This window comes from Mustela nigripes, chromosome 2, assembly GCF_022355385.1.
Source record: "Mustela nigripes isolate SB6536 chromosome 2, MUSNIG.SB6536, whole genome shotgun sequence".
Lineage (NCBI taxonomy): Eukaryota > Metazoa > Chordata > Mammalia > Carnivora > Mustelidae > Mustela > Mustela nigripes.
The window spans coordinates 123,583,265-123,606,000 of record NC_081558.1 but is presented as its reverse complement, the minus strand read 5'-3'; the positions used below and the strand labels follow the sequence as shown (position 1 = coordinate 123,606,000).

General features: G+C 42.2%; 1 protein-coding gene across 2 annotated transcripts in view; it reads left to right on the top strand.

Annotated features, from left to right (window-relative positions):
• The window catches only part of FNDC3B (fibronectin type III domain containing 3B), a 338,247-nt gene that overhangs the window by 239,605 nt on the left and 75,906 nt on the right, over nt 1–22,736 (top strand). For both annotated transcript variants that reach the window (XM_059391541.1, XM_059391542.1), the window contains exons 7-11: nt 757–815; nt 7,502–7,653; nt 9,833–9,892; nt 18,731–18,869; nt 21,958–22,011. In XM_059391541.1, coding sequence (XP_059247524.1) covers nt 757–815; nt 7,502–7,653; nt 9,833–9,892; nt 18,731–18,869; nt 21,958–22,011 — 464 coding nt within the window. The remainder of the gene's footprint in view (nt 1–756; nt 816–7,501; nt 7,654–9,832; nt 9,893–18,730; nt 18,870–21,957; nt 22,012–22,736) is intronic.

Below are 22,736 nucleotides of genomic sequence, written 5' to 3'. Positions count from 1 at the left end.
AGACATCACCATCCATCCAGTTGATCAGGCCAAAAACTGGGACATATGCTTGATTCTTTTCATTCCTTCACCCTTGCTTATCACACCCAGTCCTCCAACACCTATACCTCTAAAACCAGCTCTGTTCTCCCTGTCTTTCCTACCACCCCCAGGCCAGGCGACCTCTGTCCTCCACCCAGACAGCACAGCAATGTGCTGACTAATCTCTCCAAGAAGTTCCATGCATACCTTCTATATGTCCACTCTTCATGAAAAACCAAACAGGTCTTCTCAGCCTTTGGGGGGGGACCATGTCAGTCTTTCTCCTTAAACATTTCAGTGGCTGCCCATTGAACTTAGAATAAAAATTGACTAAAAAATCTGAACTCACAGCTGTGGATGAATTGGCCACTGTCTCTTCAGCCTTATCTCTTCATACAGCCTCAGCTTCTAGCTGATCCAGTCTCTCCCTTCTTCTTAGGACCATTTATTTTCTGTTGCCCGTAGCATTATTAGATGGAACTCACTGTTAATCTCATCAACTTTGTGAATATGTAAACCGGTACAGTGGCAGGTTGGCACAGCCTCAGTGAAATCCCCACCCGGGCATCACTGCCATTCCAGATTTGTCATTATCCTGTGTGTGGTACCAAAAGTTCACGGTCACAGGCAACTGACTCCATGGTGGCTCTAGTTAAAGGCCTTGGAGAAGGAACTGGGCAACCTCATTACCTTCTACTGGTATTAACCATTCTTCTTTTTTCTTTTTCCATGCAGAGTATGAGTTGGAAGTCAAGAGGGTGCAAGACATTCTTTCAGGAATAGAGAAACCACAGGTATGTCTTCTGGATTTCTCAGCGTAAATGACACATTCTTAAGCATTTCAAATGTGCTTTTCTTTTACCACATAGTAGGTAAACAAAAGGGCCCCTTCCTATTGCTGATTATTTATAAACTATGAAACAGTGTTGTTATTAATGGAGCATGAAAATACAGAACAGCAGTCTTTCTATTCAGTCATAAACCACCAAAATGTCTTCTCTGTTAAGGTATTCTGGATGCAATTAGGTATTCTTTCCTGCTTCCAAGGATACATATCGTCCCCCTCACACCCTCCCCACCACAGGTCCACAGAACAGTTTTCTTTTGATGATTTCCTTTAGCCTGTGTAAATGTAGTAATAATCATTTTTGAAAACCTCAGTGATTCCAAGTATTTTTCCAGGTAACTTTCAAAAAGGTATTTAAATGTTAGTTGAGAAAAACTAAGTCCAAAATACTGAGTGTAATGGCAAGAAGAAAAATTGGTAGGAATGATGATATTGTGAGGTTTTAAGTTTGATTTTTGCCAAATGCTTTGAAATTCAAGCAAGAAATGCAAACTGTTGACTCAGCCTTTCATCTGAGGTGAGAGAGCCAGTGTTCTGGATGTTTTCCGGCCCAAATGGAAAACCTTGATCCTTGGTGTGTTTCAGATACTGAGGCTTTTTAACAGAAGAATTCACACATGCCTCAGGGTACACAGTTGACTTTGACTAACCCTAAAAGCATGAGGTATGTTGGAGATCGGGGCCAGCAGGGAACTTACTGAGGAGTGGGGTGTCGATGTTGGGTTGTGGAGTCTGTCCTGACTGGCAAGGAGCAGGTGGCCATTGCAAGTTTCTGAGCAGAGAAGCTATGCAGTCGGGGCTATTGAGGCTGATGAAACCATTGACAGAGGTACTGGACTGAGAAGAGATTGGACCCAGGAAGGCAAGCGTCAGGAATCCATTACTGTGGTGTCAGTAGAGGCTCTAGGAGGCAGAATTCAGGTGGTGGCCCCCAGCATGGCTAGGAGAGAACGGAGAGCCATGGAGAGACCTTAGTAAGGTGTTACAGCCTATTGGATACTTGGTGTCACAGACTGCTGAGCTCTCAGGCTTTGATGCCTCCTGTGAAGAGTGGCTTCCTCTCAGAGTCTCCCTGGATTCCTGTCCCTGCCCGTCAGTTGGGATTCTCCACACAGAATCGTGGGAGAAGCTTATACTTGTGGTACAGCAGAATGAGGGAGGCAGGCATCAGAATCGGAGCACAAAGGCAGAGCCGCCGGTTAGTTGACCGATTCAGCACAGTCACAAAACTCCACAGTACTGCCTTGCTCACGTGAGCACATACTGTGTCGGTCTTGAGTCACTCCTAGTTGTTTCCTGACTGCACAAGCAACAGAGTCTGTGTTTGTTCGGATCATGTGGCTTTGGCTAGATAAGAGCACTGTGGAAATGCTTTAGTCCTTCCCTTGATTCAGCATTTATTAAGCACTTACTCTTTATGGATCATCGAGCAGTTTTTAGGTAAAGGGATAGGATCGCTGTAACATTGATAGGATTGTCATCTGAGTGGCCAGAAAGTCCCAAGTGGGTCTCATTTGGCTAAAGTCAAGGTGTTGGCAGGCCTGCATTTTTTTTCTGGAGGCTCTGGGGGGAGTCTGTTTCCTCACCTTTTCCAGCTGCTTCTGGAGTTCACCTGGATTCCTCGGCTTGTGGCCCCATCCATCCTCCTACCTGCTTCTCTGATTTTCCTTCCTCCTCCATTCACTTATAAGGACCCTTGCTATTACATCAGCCCCAGCCAGACACCCCAGGATTGTCTCTGTCTCACATGGTTCTTCAGGTAATCACATCTGCAGGGCCCCTTTTACCTCACAGGGCAGTATAGTCATAGGCTCCAGGGATTAGGATGTGGGTGTACTTTTGGGGGTCATTCTTTTTCCCCTGATCCCCACATAGCCCTTGTCTGCTTGATGATTGCCCCCTCCTCCTTCCCAGCTCAGTCAGTTGTTTTACACATTTTTTTTCTCCTTCCCCTCCTCTCCCTCCTAGCCTCACCTCCCCTGTCCCTATCTGGAGTTCTTATTCAAGATTGTGTCTCTTATTTATCTTTGTGCCTCTAATACCTAGTGCGGTCCTTGGCATATTGTGAGCCCTTAACAAATATTTGCTGACTAAATGTGGGGCCGACTGCGGGGGCTGCCGCTAGCTTCCAGCCAGGGAGACAAATGCCTGAAGGCTGGCCGCCATCAGACAGGCTCAGCCAGCAGTGGTGGAATGTGGGACAGCTCAGTGCCAGAGCTCGAGGCAGCAGCATGGCGGCGGGGGCGGGGGGGGGGGGGGGTTCGCTTTTTGGGTGTGGGCCCCTGGGGCCCAGGAACTGTCTCTGTGATTTGGGAAAAGGGACATGAGCCCCCCCCCCCACCTTTGAAAGGTAGGACAATAAATAGCACCGGGGCTATGAGAAGTAAATCATATATGGTGTGTACAGGACTTGGGATGGAACACCTCTGTGTCATGTAGAGTGTGTCATTATGTGAAAGTGAAATTCCCTGCTCCACTCTGAAATAGGAAAGGGGTGCCTGGCCGCTGCCCAGAGAAAGACCCAGAGCAGCAGCAGTTGGGCTCTTTTAAAATTTGTTTTTCAGCCATGTCCCGTAACACCTTCCACTAAGAGGCATATATTTTTCTTTGAGATTCTGTAAATGATTTGTTTTAGGTGTATTAACGGTATTTAGGATTTGTTGATTCCAGCCATCTTTCTGGAGCCTCAGGCCCCCCTTAATTAAATGAGTCATTGGCTCTCCAGAAACCTGGATACTATAGAGGTCCAAACAACTTAGCCATTGAGTGAAAACAGGGTACAGATTGACAAGGTATTTGTTCTGAGACTTGTAAGAATTCGGTGCCTTGGGATCTGCAAGGCATCTGTGGATCTCAGAAACAAGGTTGCTGTTATTCTAAGTGATTTAGGAAGAAACCCCGATCAGTACGTGTCACCTCCAAACGCAGCGTGGTTTAATCTGCTCTGATAACGGTGCTGGATGTTGTCCCCCACATACTGCTGGGCTGTTTATTTTCAGGGTGCAAATAAATGTAAGCTGCATTGTTCCCATCCACTCATGTTTAGCTTGTGGAAACAATTGATTTGTCGGTTTCAGAAGTGAGTAAACTGACCTAAGAGAAACAACTGTCCCTCCAAGAAGCCATTCCTCGAAAAAATAATCAGCAGTATATCTGAAAAGATTCAAGGTTCTTAGTACTTAAGGAATGATAGAAACAGATTGTGAAACCCTAGATTTGAGTATCTTTTTTTTTTTGAGTAATGATCTCTGACCTTTGCCTTTTAAATTTTCCATTGTGTTATTATTTTTCATGATGATACTTTTGAAGTGAAGCCAATATTTCCATGGTAATATTTCCTTAACGTACTCCCTAATTGGATCTGCAGGCCTCCCACATAGTTAACTCCAAAGTCCTGACCAAATTTAGAAGCTACCGACTTACATAGAAATATTTTTTTAACATGGGATGAATAATTTAGTAACTTGATGAAAATAAATGGTATTTTTGATCCAAATAATGAGCATCATTTGCATATGATATAATTTAAGAATTAAGATAGTAAAATTTTACAGAAAAGTTTTAAAATACTGAATGAACAGGAGAGAAAGGGGGACAGGGAGAAGGAGAGCTAAAGACCATGTATCAAACACCTACCAGATCAGGCGTCTTACTTCCAAGTGTGTATGCATATACATATGCTTTTACCTAGCAACTGCCTCGAGTTGGAGTCTACATTTAATTAACACACAGAGAACAATGATTTTTAATCATTATGTAATTATTTAGAAATAAATGATGGTTTTATGAATCCTCCTAGATCCTTCAAAGCAGTTTAATTCCTCAGCAGGCTTGCAGTGGTACCTCCACAACAGACCTGTTTACATCTCTCGTGCCAAAGCAAGTGTCAGCTTGGGTCTTGTCCACTGATCCTGTAACTAGAAATCACCACTTTTATCATCATCGTGAAGGAGATGGACTTCAGTTTGCAGTACAATAATTAAACATCAGGAAGTCAGTTTTATGGCTTCTACACTTCTTTTGTAGGATGTCAGCCATGACGATCCTTGTGATAGTCAGATTAGCTTTCGCCCTGAAGAAGGCCTGAGCCAACCAGAGTTCTTAGGGCCTGAATCTCTCGTTAGGGTCACCACCTCCCTGGACACCTGGAATAGGCATCTGGTGCAGAGGATTCCCCTTTATGCGACATTCTCTTGAAAGGCACTGTGTCATCTCCTGGCATCCTCCTTGAAATGGAAGTGAGTTCCAAGTTGTGCCAGAGACAAAGCTCTCTTTCTGTCCAGATTCCAGCGCCTAAAGAAAGGAAGCCTGAGGCCCGGGAGTCTGCGTGAGGGAGGCAGCAGGAGCACAGGAGGGAATGTTCTTCTGCTTCTGCGACAGTGCTAGTCAGCTAGGTGGCAGGCCGCTTAGCTCTAGGAAAGAATTCCCAGAAGTCACAGTTGCTGTTCTTTGAAAATGCTGGACCGTTCTCAGCACTTCTGAAAGCCTGGCCCATCGGAGGAGCGCATGTGCATGGAGATCTGCGTTCAGAGGACCCTTTGCCTGCTTCAGTCTTCCTCAGGGAATCTGGAGAAAGGGGGAACCTTGTTTAGTCAATGCTTCAGGGGCTGTACGTCACTCTTCCATTAATAATTGAGCTAAGTACAAGTTCTTAATAGCTGATGGAAAAGAATTTAAAGGGTTGTGGGTTTATGGATACTTGTTCAGTATCTAATGCGCTAGCATCCGCCAACCTACTTTGAAACTTGATGTTACTTCACGCCACCATTCATCGAATCGGTGTTACTCCACTTTGTTCTTGGAATTGTGCACAGCAGCGATTTTCAGTACATAATGAGCCTTCTTTTGTACTTGTAAACTAAACTCTTAATAGCAAAACATCTCCAAGTTAAAAATCAAATATAGCACCCAGTACCTCAAGATGACCCATTAATGATGTGTCCAAGAATTCAGCAGACACACTGGGGTGTGTGTATATTGTAGAAATACTGCCTTAAACTCTTATCTAGTCAGAACCAACACATGAGTGACCAATGAAGGGCGTTGTGAGGAAATGACTGCTGGGCACAGGTACCAGCAAAACATGGCCAGGGCACAGAGAAAACAGCGGTTGATCCTGAGCGGGGTTCCAGGCAGAGGTAGACAGAAACCTTTCCTGACTTGGTCTCAGGCTGCTGTGGGACTCTTCTGTACTGTGTGTCTGATGTGAGAACATTTCCCACAGGTCAGTCTTCACTTCACTCGGTTGGTACTTTTTGAGGCAGAGGTCCTAGGTTAGAAAGTAGGAAAACCAAAAGCCAAGTTATAGGGGGAGAGGGAATGGCATCCTTGAAGCGGTGGAATAGGGCAGGAGGGGTAGATGGCCAGAGGAGACGCTTGTCTGGAGCCATAGCAACAAGGATGGAGTTTGATTCTTTAACAGTGTCTTTGGTTTTTTAAAGAGGTGTGTTATGCTGGTCTACCATCCACTGTGTCACCTGTATTAAAAAAGTCAGACTATCGTAGCCCCTTTGGTTTTTGTTTTTCAGTTAGCAAACATTTACTAAGCCGTGACTACTCACAGTTGACTAGGACTTGGGTCCTGCCCTTAGGGAGACCCACAGTCCAGCGGGAAAGGGAGGCAAATGCCGTAAACGTGATTTATGATCATAAAAATCTTAACAAGTTGCTGTAGGACAGAGGGGTGGTGATAGCTGAACTACTTCAGGGAAGGTTACTTGGGAATAAGGAGGCTCAGCTGATGTCACAAATGATGCATAGGAGTTAGACTAAAGAATTGGTTACATAGATCATGAAGCTGTGTCTGTACAGAACAGAAGCGGTACGGAGGGATCTCTGCGAGAAATGGAACGAACAGAAGACTCTAAAAAAAGATTGGGGTGCCCCAGGAAGCACTAGTTAGAGGGAGCACGTGGGATGGAAGGGCAGGAAGCCCACAACAGGGTCTGTCACTGAACAGCTTACAGCTCGGGGTGGCTGGAGCTCCATCCTGCTGAGAACGGCAGGCACGTGAGGTGGAACCTGCCTCAGTGGGGTCCTAAGTAAGGGAAGAAAGCTGGCATGTTTGAGGGTGCCAGAGTCCTCTGTTCAAATGAAGTCTTACACGGAAGCTGCACACACACACATACACACCACCCCCACTAGCTGGGAGGAGGTGAACCACTACCGAGGCACCCATTTCAGCCCCGGGCTGGGTCCTACTCCTGCCATTGCTAAGTTCTCCTGGGAGCTGAGGCCTCCAAGGAGCCTGGTTTGAAGGTACTGGCTTTGGCAGCTGGGCGGCCTCCAGAAAGTACCTGTGGACAGGGCTCCTTCCAGGAAATGAGATGTTCATCACGGAGATCATGAAAGTCTCACATTTAGCTTTTTACCTTTAAAAAAAATTCCCACACAGGACGGATGATTTTACTTTCCGGAGGATCAAATGGGAATTGCGTTAGAAGGAGAGATGTTCCAGGAGCTATTGTGGACATCAGGATCTAGGCCATCCGTGTGATGGTTTTGGCCTTGTCATTAAAATTGTTTACCTTACGTTAACTCCCGAGCCTGTCTCAGGCCACTGCTCGTCATCACAAAAATGTTACTGCAAGATGTAGTGTCTGAATAATTTCCTCTGTGTTTGTTTTTCCTCAGGTTTCTAATATTCAGGCGAGAGCAGTTGTGCTGTCCTGGGCGCCCCCTGTTGGACTTTCATGTGGACCCCATAGTGGTCTTTCTTTCCCCTACAGCTATGAGGTCGCCTTATCCGACAAAGGACGGGACGGAAAGTACAAGATAATATACAGGTAGTCCATGTCTCCACATGTTTTCTGCACTGCTGAATGGTGAAATCGGAGTCATTAGGGAAAATCAGAAACAGGAAGAATTTAGAGGCTTTGCAAACTTTTCTTTAAATAGTTCATTTTAAGTGTTAGTGATAATTTTCATGGCAGGAGTTATTTTTGTCCAGAGTAACTGCCGATCAGAAATGACTTTTGTAGTTATTTGGTGTTGATGAGCTATTACTTGGTTATGTTAGCCTGTCAATATAGGACTAATGGAAAATTTCCATTATTGCCTATTAGGGTAAAAAGTGAGCATGACTTTGAATTTTTAAATACGTATCAGTCATGCACTCTCTTGATTGATTACCTTTTTTTAGACCCAGGTGATTTTCTAGTCTGGTTTTTTGAAATTCTGTATTATGGTTTCCTTCCATTTCATTCTATTTCTTACCCTCCACAAGAGTTTTCTAGCCTGTAGTAAAGATTGCTTGAAAGCATTTCAGTCCAAGGCTTTCCTAAATAAGTGTAGCTCAGAAGCATCCCACACCACAGAAACCAGGTCACACCAACTCACTCCCAGGTGAGGACACTGTGGTGATTCCCCATTGTACTTAGAATAAAATCCTAACTCCTTACTCCAGCTCATATCCATTTGGTTCTGTTTTGAGAAGTCGAAATTTGTAAAGAAATGCATAGAGCACCATTTTTCCCAGCTGCTTCAAGAAACAGTGAGGTTCTGTCCAGGCAGGATGACCAAGGATGGCAGGAGCTAGCCTCCAGTGCCCAGAGGAACTTGGCCAATGACATAAGTGAGGAAGGTTGGGGGTGAGGTGTGCAAGAGCTCTCCTGCCTTCCTCTGAAAACACCAGCCGCCACTCACGTCAGGTTGTTATCATAAGGGGATACAGCTCTAGAGTTGCCGATTTCTTTGGATTTTTTTTCCCTAAGAAATACTGGAAATCTGAATTGTTACATAAGCTTTCCTAATGTCAAACTCATTCAGCAAACTCAAAAACACTAAGGATACAGTGCAGGTCAAACTTGAGAACTGTAGGCATGGTGTGGACATTGGCTTCCAGTTTGCAACTTAAAGAAAAGTCTTATTGTTTGAAATAACGTCCAACTTACAAAATGTTGCAGAAATAAAGAGACAAAGGAATTTACCCAGATTTCCCCTATTAGTATCTTTTTATTTTCTTTGGCTTACTTTTGGAGTTACTCTTTCTCTCCCATTTTTGCTGTCCTCCCAACCCGTATTTTTCCCATTAGTTGTCTATTACATGTCCTTTTACTGCTAAATACTTCGGTATGTTTCCCAGGAATAGGGTATTTTCTTACATAGCCACAATGCGATGACCAGTTTCATGAATGTACGTTGATAAAATGCTTCAGTCTAGTCCATTGTCCACATCCCAGGTTTATCTGTTCATTAAATATGATCCTATAGCGTTTTTCTTCCCCTGAAGTACAGAATCTGGTCCAGGGTCAGATATTCCGGTTCGTGGCCATATGTCTTTCACCTTTAACTTGGAACACTGGCGTAGCATTTGTCTTTTGTGACCTTGACCTTTTCTGAAGAATATAGTCAGGCCCCCACCCCTCACCTTTTAAAAACTTTTAATGGAACATTCCTTATTTTATATTGGCTGTTGCCTTGTGCTTAAGCTGCGTTGCATTTGCAACTTCTGATCATATAAGTGGTTTCGTTTTATGAAAGAAAGGATTGATTTGTATGTGTGTCAGAGAACAATTAGTATTGGTATGTGAGGGAAGCACATGGAGATTTCTTCAAGAGAGTTGAGAAGTTGAAGCATTTGGGGTTCCTGCCAAGGTCAGTCTGAGAGCTACCTTCAGTGGACAGCTGGTATAGTTATTTTACACTTTCATTTATCTCTCTATTTAATTTCCTTGCTTACTTGTTTTTATGTATTTACTTTGAAGTACTGATAAGACCTTTTGGAACTTCGTTAGTAAGTTAACCTTGTCATTTTCCCTGTCTAGGATGACATCATTAAAAGGAATCTAATATGCTAGCCCAGAAGGGTAATAATACCAGATAGGCAAGATTATTTCTGGTTTATGGTGGTATCAGACATGAGTTTTGGAACCATTGCTCTACATGACTGTGAGACCCAAATCTAAAACCTGTCTTAACTGTTGAAATGGGTGTCATTGACTAATAGATGATTTTTCTTTGCAGTGGAGAAGAATTAGAATGTAACCTGAAAGATCTCAGACCAGCAACTGATTATCATGTGAGGTGAGTTAGGATATGAGACCTGACCTGTGTTGGAGAATTCAGATTGCTAAAATAGATCATGTGCTCCTTTTAGGAAGTTTTTGGGTAAGGGCACTTGCCTAACTGAAAGTTGTGCTACCTCAGCTCTTTGGCCATATGTTAGTGCTGTGCACTTGAGAGATGGTAACTGGGGAGTAAACAGAAGGCTTCTGATAATAGAGAACCAAAATGGAATTTTTAAAATGATTTTTAAAGTAACTTTTATAGAGTCTTCTAAGATCTACTGGATTGTATGGTTTCACTTACAGTATTTTCTTTCTGTAAAAGAAGTGAATATTTTGCCTTTGGTGTTTCAGTTGTTTGTCAAGCCCCTTCACATATAAATATATATAAATGCAAAATTCAGCACAAATGAGTAAGTCTTGCTTTGTTGCAAGAACACCTTTGGTCCTTAAGAGACAGTAGGTTTTGAAATGAGACAAGTAATGCAAATATCTAATAGGCATTAACCCAACTTGGCAGAATCATGAATCTATATAATCTGATACCTAGTCTGGTATCTCTACTCTGATTTTTCTGGAATCTCTGCTGGGACTACTATAATAGGCAGAGCTAACTAATCTTAGGAAGAAGGCCAGCCAACCATAGACTTATGAAGAGGAGAGTATTACATGAACTTTTACAGAGCTCACCTAATCTTTAAAGATACATTCACATACCCATTTGCAAACAGGTCACTGAAGGTGGTCCGTAACAGTTTTTAAATTTCAATTTTAACTTAAAATTTTATGTAATTTGTAAGATGACCAGGAATTATAATTTTATCTAAAAGAACACATAACAGCAGATTCTGACTTCATTCTTCGTCTATGTTATGTGTGCACATCAAAGTATGTAATACAGTTGCAACACCAAGCACACAATGTTTATTATACTTCCCAAAGGTTCCTTCGTGATGGAGCGGAGGGAGTATCACCTAGTAGGGAGAACACATATTAGTTGCCAGGCGGCTTAAGTTCGAGTCTGTTTCTGCTGTGAATTGACTATTTTAATTGTGCTTAATCACACAGACTCGAGGCCACAATATTCTCTCTAAAAAGGTGGGGAAGTAGCGATTATGTGCCTTACTATATTATATATGCCAGATTAAATGCCTTATTAGCCGTGTAAGTGTTTAAAACTAAGTTTAAAGCCATAATGAAAGAGCAAGGTGTTCTGTATTCCGTCTCAAGAGGCTTATCTGCCTGGTTGTTACATTGCTCAGAACTCTGTTGCAACGCTCTTTTCCTCTTTAAATCAAAACATTTGGATTTTGAATCAGTTAGCTTCAGCCCAAGCATTTTGAACTTTTCACAGTCCATACAAACAAAAAGATGGGTGTAATTTGTGAAGCCGAGATGATGATAGAAATACTTGATTCTTTCAAATGGTTGATTTAACAACGAACCAGAAAACCTGCCACCATGTAGGGAACCATGTAAATGTTCTGCATTGTTAACATATGTTTCCTTTTCTCTCCCATCTTTTCACAGTGGATTGTTATTGCTTTATAAGGGTTTACTTTATTAATTTCCTGCTCATTCATGAGCTAACAATGTCTTTGTAAAGAAACTTGTAAGTTCTTGTAACTTTAAGTATCTTCAGGGGGCTGCCCTTGATTGGCCATTCTGTCTGTTGTTTCCCTTCATTTCTTTTTAACTCGTCTTACAAAGGGTAAATTCTGACAACATTGGCTCATTGGTTCTTTTTACTGCCATGTCTTATAAGCATCTTGAACTTCCGGGCAGATAAAAGGAATAATCAATGGACGCCCCAAGAGGAAGAAGAACATGGGGTAGTTACTCACTGGAGGCTTTGGATCCAGACCTCTCCTGACATATCAGGGACCCCTGACTTTGCTTTACATCACACCTGTGCAACACCACACTGCCAGCCTAAGACACCACTAGCTGTTACGTGATGTCTTTCTCTGCTTGCCAGGGAGGTAGAAAATTCTCCCTCTTTTTGGTTGTAATCGCTTTTAGTATTTAAAAAAATTCTCTCCTATTAAAAGTGTCTACAGTCCAGATTTTCCTTGTTCCCTGCCTGGTCCCTACTTCCCTATAGATCATTCACACTCTCACCTTATACAGTTTTTCCTTTTTCAAGCTAGAGAAAAATCGAAATGTTCGCAACTCCTGCTTGGATATAGCTTCCTCTGCATGGAATTGCTTTGGTGAGGCAAGGTGACAGTAGGGCACAGAGCTTGGACTTCGGGGTTAATGGCTCCGGTCACTTAGGCAAGCCATTTAAACTTAAATGGCCTTGTTTTCTTATTTATAAAATGAGAATAAGATGGATACCAGCCTTGGAAAGATGGTGTGAGAACAAATGAAGTATATGTGCAAACTTGTTCTAAGCCTGTGAAGTGTCTAAATGTTTCTGTTTATTCTGTTTTGTTTTTCCGAGATGTTATGGTGTTTCCACAGTCTGACAGTAAAAAAGGCTGCATGACACAGGTTCATAGCCTGTGTATGGTTTGACCCTATCTCTTACTGTTTTATTGAGGTAAAGTTATGTCATACTTGTCACTGAAAAAAAAAAAAGGGAGCAAAAATCCTTTTTATGATGTAGCTGAGTTAACATTCACAACGTCTTAGTTCCAGGAATATAAGCTTGCATGAAACAACAGTAGCCTCAAATATGATTTTAAATTTAACAGTCACCTCTAATGCCTCAAAAGACTGGGTGGAAATAATTTTCTCTCTAAATTTCCATAATAGAAGCTGCAGAAGAATTCCATTACTGTAGGACTATGAAAGAAGCAATTATGTTCATTGCCATTTTTATGTATTTGTGTGTTACCAATTTAGAAAGTGTCACCTGGTTCAAGTCTGTAGAGCCAATGATAGAAACGACAAGAGAGTTCTTTCAGCAGTTCAAGGAGGCCGCCGCCTCCTTCCAGTTCTTAATGCTGCAGGTTTCGATGAAGGCCTGCGGAAGTCTCCACACGTCACTCTTCAGTAGAGTGAACAGTTTCTTTCTCATGTCATGTACTAAAGTCCTGTCCTGGGCATCTGTTCTTACATTTCTTGTTGCCTTTCATTTTTGCCACTGATTCCATCCCCTTCATTCAGATCATTCCATATCTTCATTCAGTGCTTTTTGCCATTTTCAACTCTTTTCTCCCTCCTGCTAGTGAGTATTGCTTGAGTTGGTTTACCCATCAGATACCCAAACCTTTCTTTAGTAACAGCCTCTGAGTATCATGGATGCTGTTGTTGGCTGTCTGGTGCTTAGCTAACCTCAGTTCCTGGGCAAGACGGCTCGTGACGTCTTCCTGTCAGCCCGCTGGGATTGGGAATCCTCAGGACAGTGCTACAGATCATGCATCTGTGGCTGTTTAGACTGGCACTTGACATGCCATTTACGCCGAATTCCATGTGGAAAATTGCATATTGAGATATGTTAGTTTTTTTGTTTGTTTGGGTTTTTTTTAAGATCTTTTTAATTTATTTGACAGAGATCACAAGTAGACAGAGAGGCAGGCAGAGAGAGAGAGACGAGGCCAAGCAGAGAGCCTGATTTGGGGCTTCATCCTAGGACCCTAGGATCATGACCTGAACCGAAGGCAGAGGCTTTAACCCACTGAGCCACCCAAGCACCCCAGGACATGTTAGGTTTTAAAGACTTTTTTTCTTATTTTTTGCTGTGAGTTTTTGTGTTCATTTCTGCACATCTAACTATTGAACTTTTTTTTTTTTTTCCCCTCCCCTGGTGATTGAGGAAAGCAATACTCCTATTGATTTGAAAATTTGGATCTTGGATCTTGGCATAGATTCTTACTAAAGCCATCACTTTTTTATTTGTTACCAAGTTCTAACACAAATTGCTTTTTGCATTTTAATGTTGGTTGAATGTTTAAAAGGAATCAGTTTATAATTACCAAAGGGTATTTATTCAGTGCTTCCACATAGGGCATTGTATTATTTCTTGTAGAAAGCCACCAGTACAGAATCTTGTATATGTGTTGTGTGAGAGAGAGAAAGACAGAGACAGAAAGGTTGTGTGTGTGTGTGATTATATATTGAGGGAGAAATGAGAAAAATCCAGTACATACATACATACACACATCCTACATGAATAACTATATTTTATAATACATACATATAAGTGTGTGAGTTTAAACACATAAACATCTATATTCACTCATTTATAGGAATATTTATACATACACAAAATACCATACGCCTGTTCTAGTTGGTAATTTTAGAATTAATACTGCCATTGAACTAACCATTTTATCATGGGAGTCAGGAACGATGATGGGGTAATCGGGAATGTGAGTGATGGAATGGATAGCAATTTCATGACAAACTTTGAAGCAGCTTCCCAGTCATTGGCATTAACAATTTGGCAAAGAAGTTGTCCAGAAATGATACCACATAATAACATTTCTCAGAAAAATTACATGATGAAACATTTCCAAAAATATGGTTGACCATCTCAGTACAGAATTATGAAATAGGTGTTACTGACTAGAAACCGTGGTTCCTACCATGTCACAGATGGGCTGGAGGAAGTTGGAGGCAAATTTCTGAAATTTTTGGAGCACCTGTTTCATAAGGGTTTAGTCTGTATTTAAACTGAAACAAATGTGAAAACCCAACACAAGATTAGTCATATCATTAGAAAAGTATATTCTTCTTGGCTGGGATAAATATAAAAAGAACTGAACTGTTTGTTGACTTATTTAACCCAAGAAACTGATCCTCATCCACTGATCTTCTTTCACATGAGAAACACATCACTATCCTATGAAAAACATTATTACAACATTCTTGAGACTAAAGCATCATTTCCAGAGACTTTTCTGTAAAAGTTACTGCGCAAAACAGAGCGATTAGTTGCTGTCTACTTACTTGAATGACTTTAACTGAAGGATATAATCATGGGATACTTAGATGTTGTGTCAGCTTTTAGATAACTGTACGCAGCACGTTTACATTGCATAGAAAATGGATTTCCTTTGTGGACAGACTTTTATGAGTGCAAAACACTGACTCCCAATTTAAACTATAACGTTCTTTGAGTTGAAAGGCAAGAAAAATAACTTCTTGTGGCCCGTACAACTGCCCATCTTCAACAGCCTCAAATTTTTAGTCTGTCTCCAGGATCTTCTGTTTCTCCCATCAGTAGTCGTCCTGCCAACCTGGCTGTCAGGCGCCTCCATCACTCCTGTTTCTCTACCCTAATAAATGTATATTTTGTGACTCCCAGAATCTCATTAAAGAGTAAGAGTGCACTTGACTGAGTCCAGATCTCCGCAGATAACTCACTGCCATCAGCCAGCCCCCTGTGGGCCCTTGTCCCTGCTTCCTTTCCTCCACTCTATGCACCATGTAGATTTTGGGGGCCGACTCTGTCAACATTCAGGACCCAGTTGACCTGAGTATAGTCTGAATTCGTAAACACATACCCAGCGACTATGAAGTGAGACTTCTAGGAATCCAGGTGGGTCAAGAGCTGGGTACAGGGCAGCTGAGACACCGTGTGTGCTGACGAGACAGCAGGAAGTGGTGAGGACTCTGAGCTGGACTGTACCCACCCCACCAAGAGGGGAATCGCTCTCCTCTTTATCTGGTTACTACCATGCAAGTATGCCGCTGCATTGCTAGAACTTCTGAGTGGGGTTTTTTTTTTTTTTTTAATTTTTTATTTTTTTCAGTGTTCCAAGATTCATTGTTTATGTACTACACCCAGTGCTCCATGCAAATATGTACCCTCCACAATACCCACCACCAGGCTCACCAGGCTCACCAGGCTCACCCAACCCTCCACTCCCCTCCCCTCCAAAACCCTGTTTGTTTGTCAGAGTCCACAGTCTCTCATGGGTTGTCTCCCCTTCTGATTTCCCCCAGCTCACTTCTTTCCATCTCCCAATGTCTTCCATGTTATTCCTTATGCTCCACAAGTTAAGTGAAACCATTTGATAATTGACTCTCTCTGCTTGACTTATTTCACTCAGCATAATCTCCTCCAGTCCTGTCCATGTTGATGCAAAAGTTGGGTATTCATCCTTTCTGATGGAGGCATAATAGTCCATTGAATATATGGACCATAGCTTCTTTATCCATTCGTCTGTCAAAGGGCATCTTGGTTCTTTCCACAGCTTGGCGACTGTGGCCATTGCTGCTATGAACACTGGGGTACAGATGGCCTTAGAACTTCTAAGTTTTATGAGAAACCAGAGGTTTGTTTTTTTTAATGAGAGATCTCTAGAACTTTAAGTGGTGGCTTGATCTTTAACTTTTGTTTTCAGAAAATTTGAGATACAGTCAGAAGTAGATAGTAACTGATGGAATCTCTTAGATCCATCACCCAGCGTCTCATTGCCTTGCTACCCACACCTCCTCCTCCTGCCCTCACAGGCGAAGTCTGGATGTCATCATATTTCATCTGCGTATCACGTAACCGTCATCACGTGCCCATCCAAAAAAGCAAAAAGGATAATTCCTTCGTGTCTTTAAAGGGACACAACTGTTTCCCTTCAGGGACTGTTTCCATTTCCTCAACTGTCCTAAAAATGGAGGTTTTGTTTCTTCACTCTGTTGTCATTGACATTCAGACATGGTCTGACTATTCCATTGGGCTAGTATCTCCTAAGTTTCTTTTCATCTGTAGGTTCCCCCTCCCTTTCTTTTTTGTCCCTTTGCAGTTTTATTTGTTGGAATAATTTTTTTTTGATCCTGTAGAATTTTTGACAGTATGAAGTAGGCTGATTGCATCCCTGTAGTTTTGCTTAAAATACTCTCTTGTGTTTCCTTCATAGTGGCAATGAGGCTTAATCTGATACAGGTTTGGTTTTTCGGCAGAGGTTTTCTAGATAGTGGTATTTGTCTTTCATTAGGAGTACAGAATGTCTGCTTATCTCTTTCTGTACTGACCATTGCCTATGTCCTTCCATTCATGCAGAGGTGGCTGTGATATTTTGAAACACTATTTCTTCCCTCTCCACACATATCTTGGGCCAGCTGTAACCCATGAGCCACTAGCTACAGAATCCAGTCAATCTATTAAAGTTTAGGCAGGAACCCTGCCCATGTCTGGAGTGTTCTGTGATTCATTTTCCAAGTGAGCTCCTAGTATAGGGAAATGATCTTGCCAGATCTACCATTCACTTTTCTATTACCATGTTCCTACTTAGAGTGAATGCAGAAAGGTACATTTCTTTTCACTGGGTTGGGTGAAGACCATCTTAGTAAGTATCCTTTGTTTGGATCAGATGTCATGGTGTCCTCCCATAAGGCACATAAGTCAAATATCCAGAAAATATGCATCTTACCTTGTAAAATAGAAATAGGCATTAGTACTTTTAACATGCGTGACCTCTATAACTTCTTTGTGATTGACCTTGAGGAGAAAGGACCTTGCAAATCACATACCTAACTAGATCCTGTTTCCATAATGTTATCTGTAGCCATTGTTTATGTTCTTAGCATAGAGTGAGGAAAGATGAATTGTGGGTGTTCAGAGAAGCATTAATTGCGGGATGAATATGGACAGTAGGCGATAGAGTGTAGCAATTAGATTTCCACAACTGTGTTCAGTTGAGGCAACTTTCTAGCTGTGTAGCTTGGGGAAATTTACTTCCCTCTGGATTCTGAATTTTCTTTCATCTTTAATGGGACCTCAAGAATTAAGGGCTTGAGACATTTACTGACTCTGATTAGCTTAATCCTTGCATCTCTATTAGGCAACAGTTTCTTTGTTGTCTTTTTATAAGAGTAGATTTTCAAGTTGGATTTTTTTTTTAATGCTCAATATTAAGAAAAAATGAAAAAACCGAAAGGAAGGTGGTAAAAAATCAACATAACCCTACTTTATGCTATTTGAAAGAAGTATAGTTTTATAACAATACGTTGCATGCTTTTTGTTCATAGCTGGTCTGGAGAAATCGGGCCCATATGTTCAGCACTGAGCCTGGCATTTTAATGCGTGGAGTACACAGCTTTAATCTCGGTGCCAGGTGCAAAAGTAAAATGTTCACTTGGATAAACTGTACCTGAACATTGTTTTTCTTGAGTCAGAGATGCACTTGGCAGTAGCAGGCATGTTTCTGTGTGTGAAAAGTCCATACTTCCACCCAAGTCTCTGCGGTGTTCAAAACAGTTTAAAGATGTTCTGTTTCTAAGAAAATAGAATAAAGATGTTCTGTTTCTGAGAAAGATCTGTTCTACCCCATTGTTTATACTTCTCGCTCCAGTCGGTAGACTCTGAGCACCGCGTCTCGTCTCTTTTCGGCCATTCCCTTCCTCTCCTTTCAGCCTCCTTCCGCACCAAGTCAGCTGGAGAGTGGCCTGATGGTTTAGAATGTATATTTGAAGACCGATTGGGGGATAAGGAGATTTCCTTCCTTCCTTCTTTCCTTTTTTAAGATTTCTGCATTTCAGAGACAGGGGGGTGGGGGGGCTGGAGGAGAGGGAGAGAGAAACTGAAGCAGACTGTGCACTTCCATCTCACAACCCATGAGATTGCGACCTGAGCCGAAACCAAGAGCCAGGAGTCAGGCACTTCACTGTCTGTCCCACCGAGGCGGCCCAAGGATATTTTCGTATTCAGCATATTCTTTTCCAGTCAGTAGACCCTGCCCATCCTAATGCGTTCTGACAACTAGTGGAAGGAAAGAATGAGTTGAGGCACATTCCCTGCTGGGGTCATTATCTCCTGAGGATGCTGGCGGTAGTTAAGTCAGGACAAGACCAGTAGATAAGAGAAGGAGTCATGGTGTGTACTACGTAAATTCTGTTCTTCTTTGGAAAGCCCTGATCTTCTGGGCTGGGCCACTGCCACTGACCATCTTTGTCTCTTTGCTTTCAGGGTGTATGCCATGTACAATTCAGTAAAGGGATCCTGCTCCGAACCCGTTAGCTTCACCACCCACAGCTGCGCACCCGAGTGTCCCTTCCCGCCTAAGCTGGCACACAGGAGCAAAAGTTCGCTAACCTTGCAGTGGAAGGTGGGTAGTGTGTCAGGCACAGTCTGACATCTAGCCATTTGAAGCATCCCTGTTTAGCACTATAGTCTGATGATTGTATTTGATTTTCTACATAGTAACTATGTGAAACAATTGATTATGATACTGAAAGTCTGTCTGTAAAAACTGGGCAAAGAGGTAGGAGGTAGAAGTGCAAAAAATAGTTGTAGCTCTCTCTGCAGGGGTAAATCTTTAAGGTTCACAAGCAATACGTTATACATGGTATGAATTCTTAAGATACTTGGCTTTCATCACTTTCTAATGGTTTCGTTCATTTCAACAGACGTTTGAACTGAAGACTCTAGTAGAAAGTTTTCATGAAGAAAGATTTAGAGATAAGTTGGTTTTGGCTCCATGGGCTTGTTTCAGTGGCAACTCTAAAATGTTTAATATTTAAAACAGCCTAGAATGTTAAGTGTTCTAACTATATTAAAACTTAACTAACTTTTACTGATGAGGCCTTAGATCAGCTGGGGCTACTCATTATTTTTTAAAGTCTGAATTGTATAGTCATTTTCATAAAATGCAATTTCCTGGCTACAAATAACTCTTGCCAAAGAGAGGTCTTTATGGCGTATCCTTAGCTTCTTACCCGCACTTGTGTGTTCCCAAGAAAGTAGCAGGTTCTCTATAATACCAGTCTCTATGGTAATTATTTCTCTATGTTTCTATTTAAATGCAACTTAAGGTACGAAATTTTTAGAGGGAGAGCTAAAGAGTTGTGGTGTTTGGGGAATATACTCACGTGTGAAAGAAGTAAGGGGACTAGAAAGATCTTGTATTGGTGAAGACCTACTTTGTTCCCAATGTAGGAGGTTGAATTTGTGCAGGGCATCCATTCAGACCTTTGAGAGCAGTGGTTAGCAGTAAAGCCCAGGCTTCTGGAGACCCCTCTTGTGTGGGCAGCTGCGTTCTTATAGCCACTGGCCAACATGGAGTGTGTTGCTTGGCAAAGGCAAAGTTTAGACTGGCTTAGAATCTGAACTATTTTATTTTCCTTCCTGGCTTCCAGGGATAATCCAGGTCAGTGATTCCCTACCTTTTCAGAGTTGTAACACCCAACTGGTCATCATTGTTGAAGTCTTTGGAGATAACACATCCATTTTAAAACATGGTCTCTACTTGCACATGTACATACATGAACATATCTTTTTTAAAGGAAAGAATTAAAATTCATTTTGTTTGGAAAATAGAAGAAATCTTAAGATTACCAGAGGGACCCCGGGGTCTTATAAACCTAAAGTTGGGAATCACTGATAACATACTCAGCTTAAAACCTGGATGAAATTCAGGTCTTAGAGCAGCACCTTCAAGAAAAAGATTACTTATTTGGAGGAAAACATTTCACGTTGTCTTTCTCCCTTTATTTAACTGTGAATCAAAAACATAGTCTTTCTTGTTCCATGAAGTCAAGTACAAACTTGAAAGTTCTGGATTCAGTTCACTTTTCATTTAAATGTCCTTAAAACAGATTTCCTGATCATAGTGCACCAGCTGGGGGCCCGAGGACAGGGGGACAGGGCTTGACTCCCCACCTGTCCTTGAATCCTCAAACACACGGACAGTCAAGATCTTCTCACTTCTTGTTAGTCAGCAGTAAGAGACAGGGCAATACAAAAACCAAAGTCACTGCTCCCACCTTCAAGGTATGAAGAACCCAATGGTGGGGCAGGATATCAAGAAGAAACGACTGAAGCAGTAGGTTCTCTAGAGAAATTTCTAAACATCATGAATAGAGTTCTTATCTTAGAAATGGGTTCTCCTCTAAAATTTTGATTTTGTCCATTATTTAGAACTTGAGATGTATCCCTGTCTCCCAAAACGAGCCACAAAAGCCTGAGATCACAGTTCCGTACAACCTAGAGCACTCCCCTGACATCTGGGTTTGAGACCAGATATGACCCAGAAGGCAAAAGCAGGAGAGAAGGGTTTCTTCATAAATTTAGCTAATACTTGCTGAGCCCTTGATGATGATTTATTATTCACAAAAACAAAACAACAGCTCTTGTTCCTGCCTAGTAGTTGAGTAGGTGACTTATATATAGTCTCCCAGTAACCTACCACATCATTTATTCTTGGAACACAAAATTAAACGGGATAGCAAGTGGATAACAAAAGACCACACTTGACAAACAGCTGAGCTGGGCTTTAGATGCAGTTGTGGTGGCCCCGCTGCCTTTAGCTAGGGGCCAGACAGTGTAGTTGTGAACCTCTTGCTTTTTCCTGGGGGAAGGCCAGGCATGGACACGTTGGTGCAGTGGGGAGCCCTGGTCTCCTCCTCCTTCTAGCTGCCTTCTCCTCCCTCCGTCGTAACTACCATCATGCAGTGAGGGACCCCATGGCAGCACCCCCTTCTAGCAGGGCTAACCCCACAAAACACTCTTCTTGAAAGTTTTCCACTCCCCTTCCCGTGGTTCAATGCCCGTTTTCTCAGTGAAATAGACCTCCACATGCTTTTAAGAGGAAAGCAAACGATGAGACTTCTTTTCGCTAACATGTGAAGAGCTAATTGCTCCTCGTAACCTCCCAAGAGATCTCATTTTTTTTTTAAGGGAAATCTCAGTGGCACAGAAGGCTTTCTAATCTTAAGCACTTAAAAAAAAAAAATACTGTGTGGAGGAAGTTACAAAAAAATATATACTCTTAACCCTGAACCTGGCTGGGTCAGGTTTACCCATCAGACTCCAGGCAGCATCTCCATTTCCCAGCTGCCTTTTTTCTCCCCCTCTACCCGAAGTGCCTCTTGAAAGTCTTATCCCCAGAGGAAGTAGGGCACAGTGTGGGTATAAAGGTAGAGGCGGAGGGGAAAGCAGCTTTGGCTCTTTGTGGGGCATGATTTTTTAGTAGTGGGGCTCTCTCTGCAGTTGAATTTTATGAAAATTCATTTGTGATAATGTTTCCCAAGGTATCGCGGGAGCCACCAGGGGTATCCACCCAAAGGGAGAGCACAGGGCTAGCATAGATGATAGTGTACTTGAACTAAGCCAAGAGCTCGGAAGTTTTGTCTGCAAACTGCTTTCTCTAATCTCATTGTACTGTTTTCCTTTTTTTTTTTTTTTTTTTTTTTTAGGCACCAATTGATAATGGTTCAAAAATCACCAACTACCTTTTAGAATGGGATGAGGTAAGTGTATTTTCATATCCATCCATCTGAAACACCATTTCAAAAATAAAATTGCTGAACAAATACCATTTTATTCTTCTTTAAGATGTGCTAAACACCGGGGGGGGGAAAGAACGTAAGTAGCGAGAAATTTAAACCTATAGTATTGACTGTGGAAAAGGAAGGTGGACGAAAGCAGTGTAATGAATTGTATTAAATTGCATTAAATGTATTTACTAGGCTTATTTGCAAGAAATGCTGCAGAAAGAAAAGACAGGGTCTTACCTCTCGTTGGAATCCCTGGTGCCTAGCCAGCCATCAATTCCTATTAAGAGTCAACTGCTTTATTACCTTGACCGCTCAGGGCCATTCTGCATAGATGGTTTTGATAAGGTAAACCACAGTGTGACTTGGGAAGCATAATTCGTTTCTTCTTTTTGAAGCCATGGATGTACTTTGGTGTTGCACTGTTGGGTGTTCTCAGTGGGAGAGTTGGAGCCATGCCTGGAGGTCTCACTCTCCCAGAGGCAAGTGTGATCACTCTGCGAGCTAGACCGTCCTGTAACAGGCGCCCCGCACCCCCTGTGCTGTCTCTGTCACCAGAAGCCCTATAACGGTATCCATGGTGAAGTTTCCTTACTCCCGAGCCCACTCTGGGCTGAATGGTGACCCTGTGCATTTCTGGCCGTGCTAACACTACCCACAGAATCTCACACAGGAAATAACTGGATGCAGAAAGAAGTCTT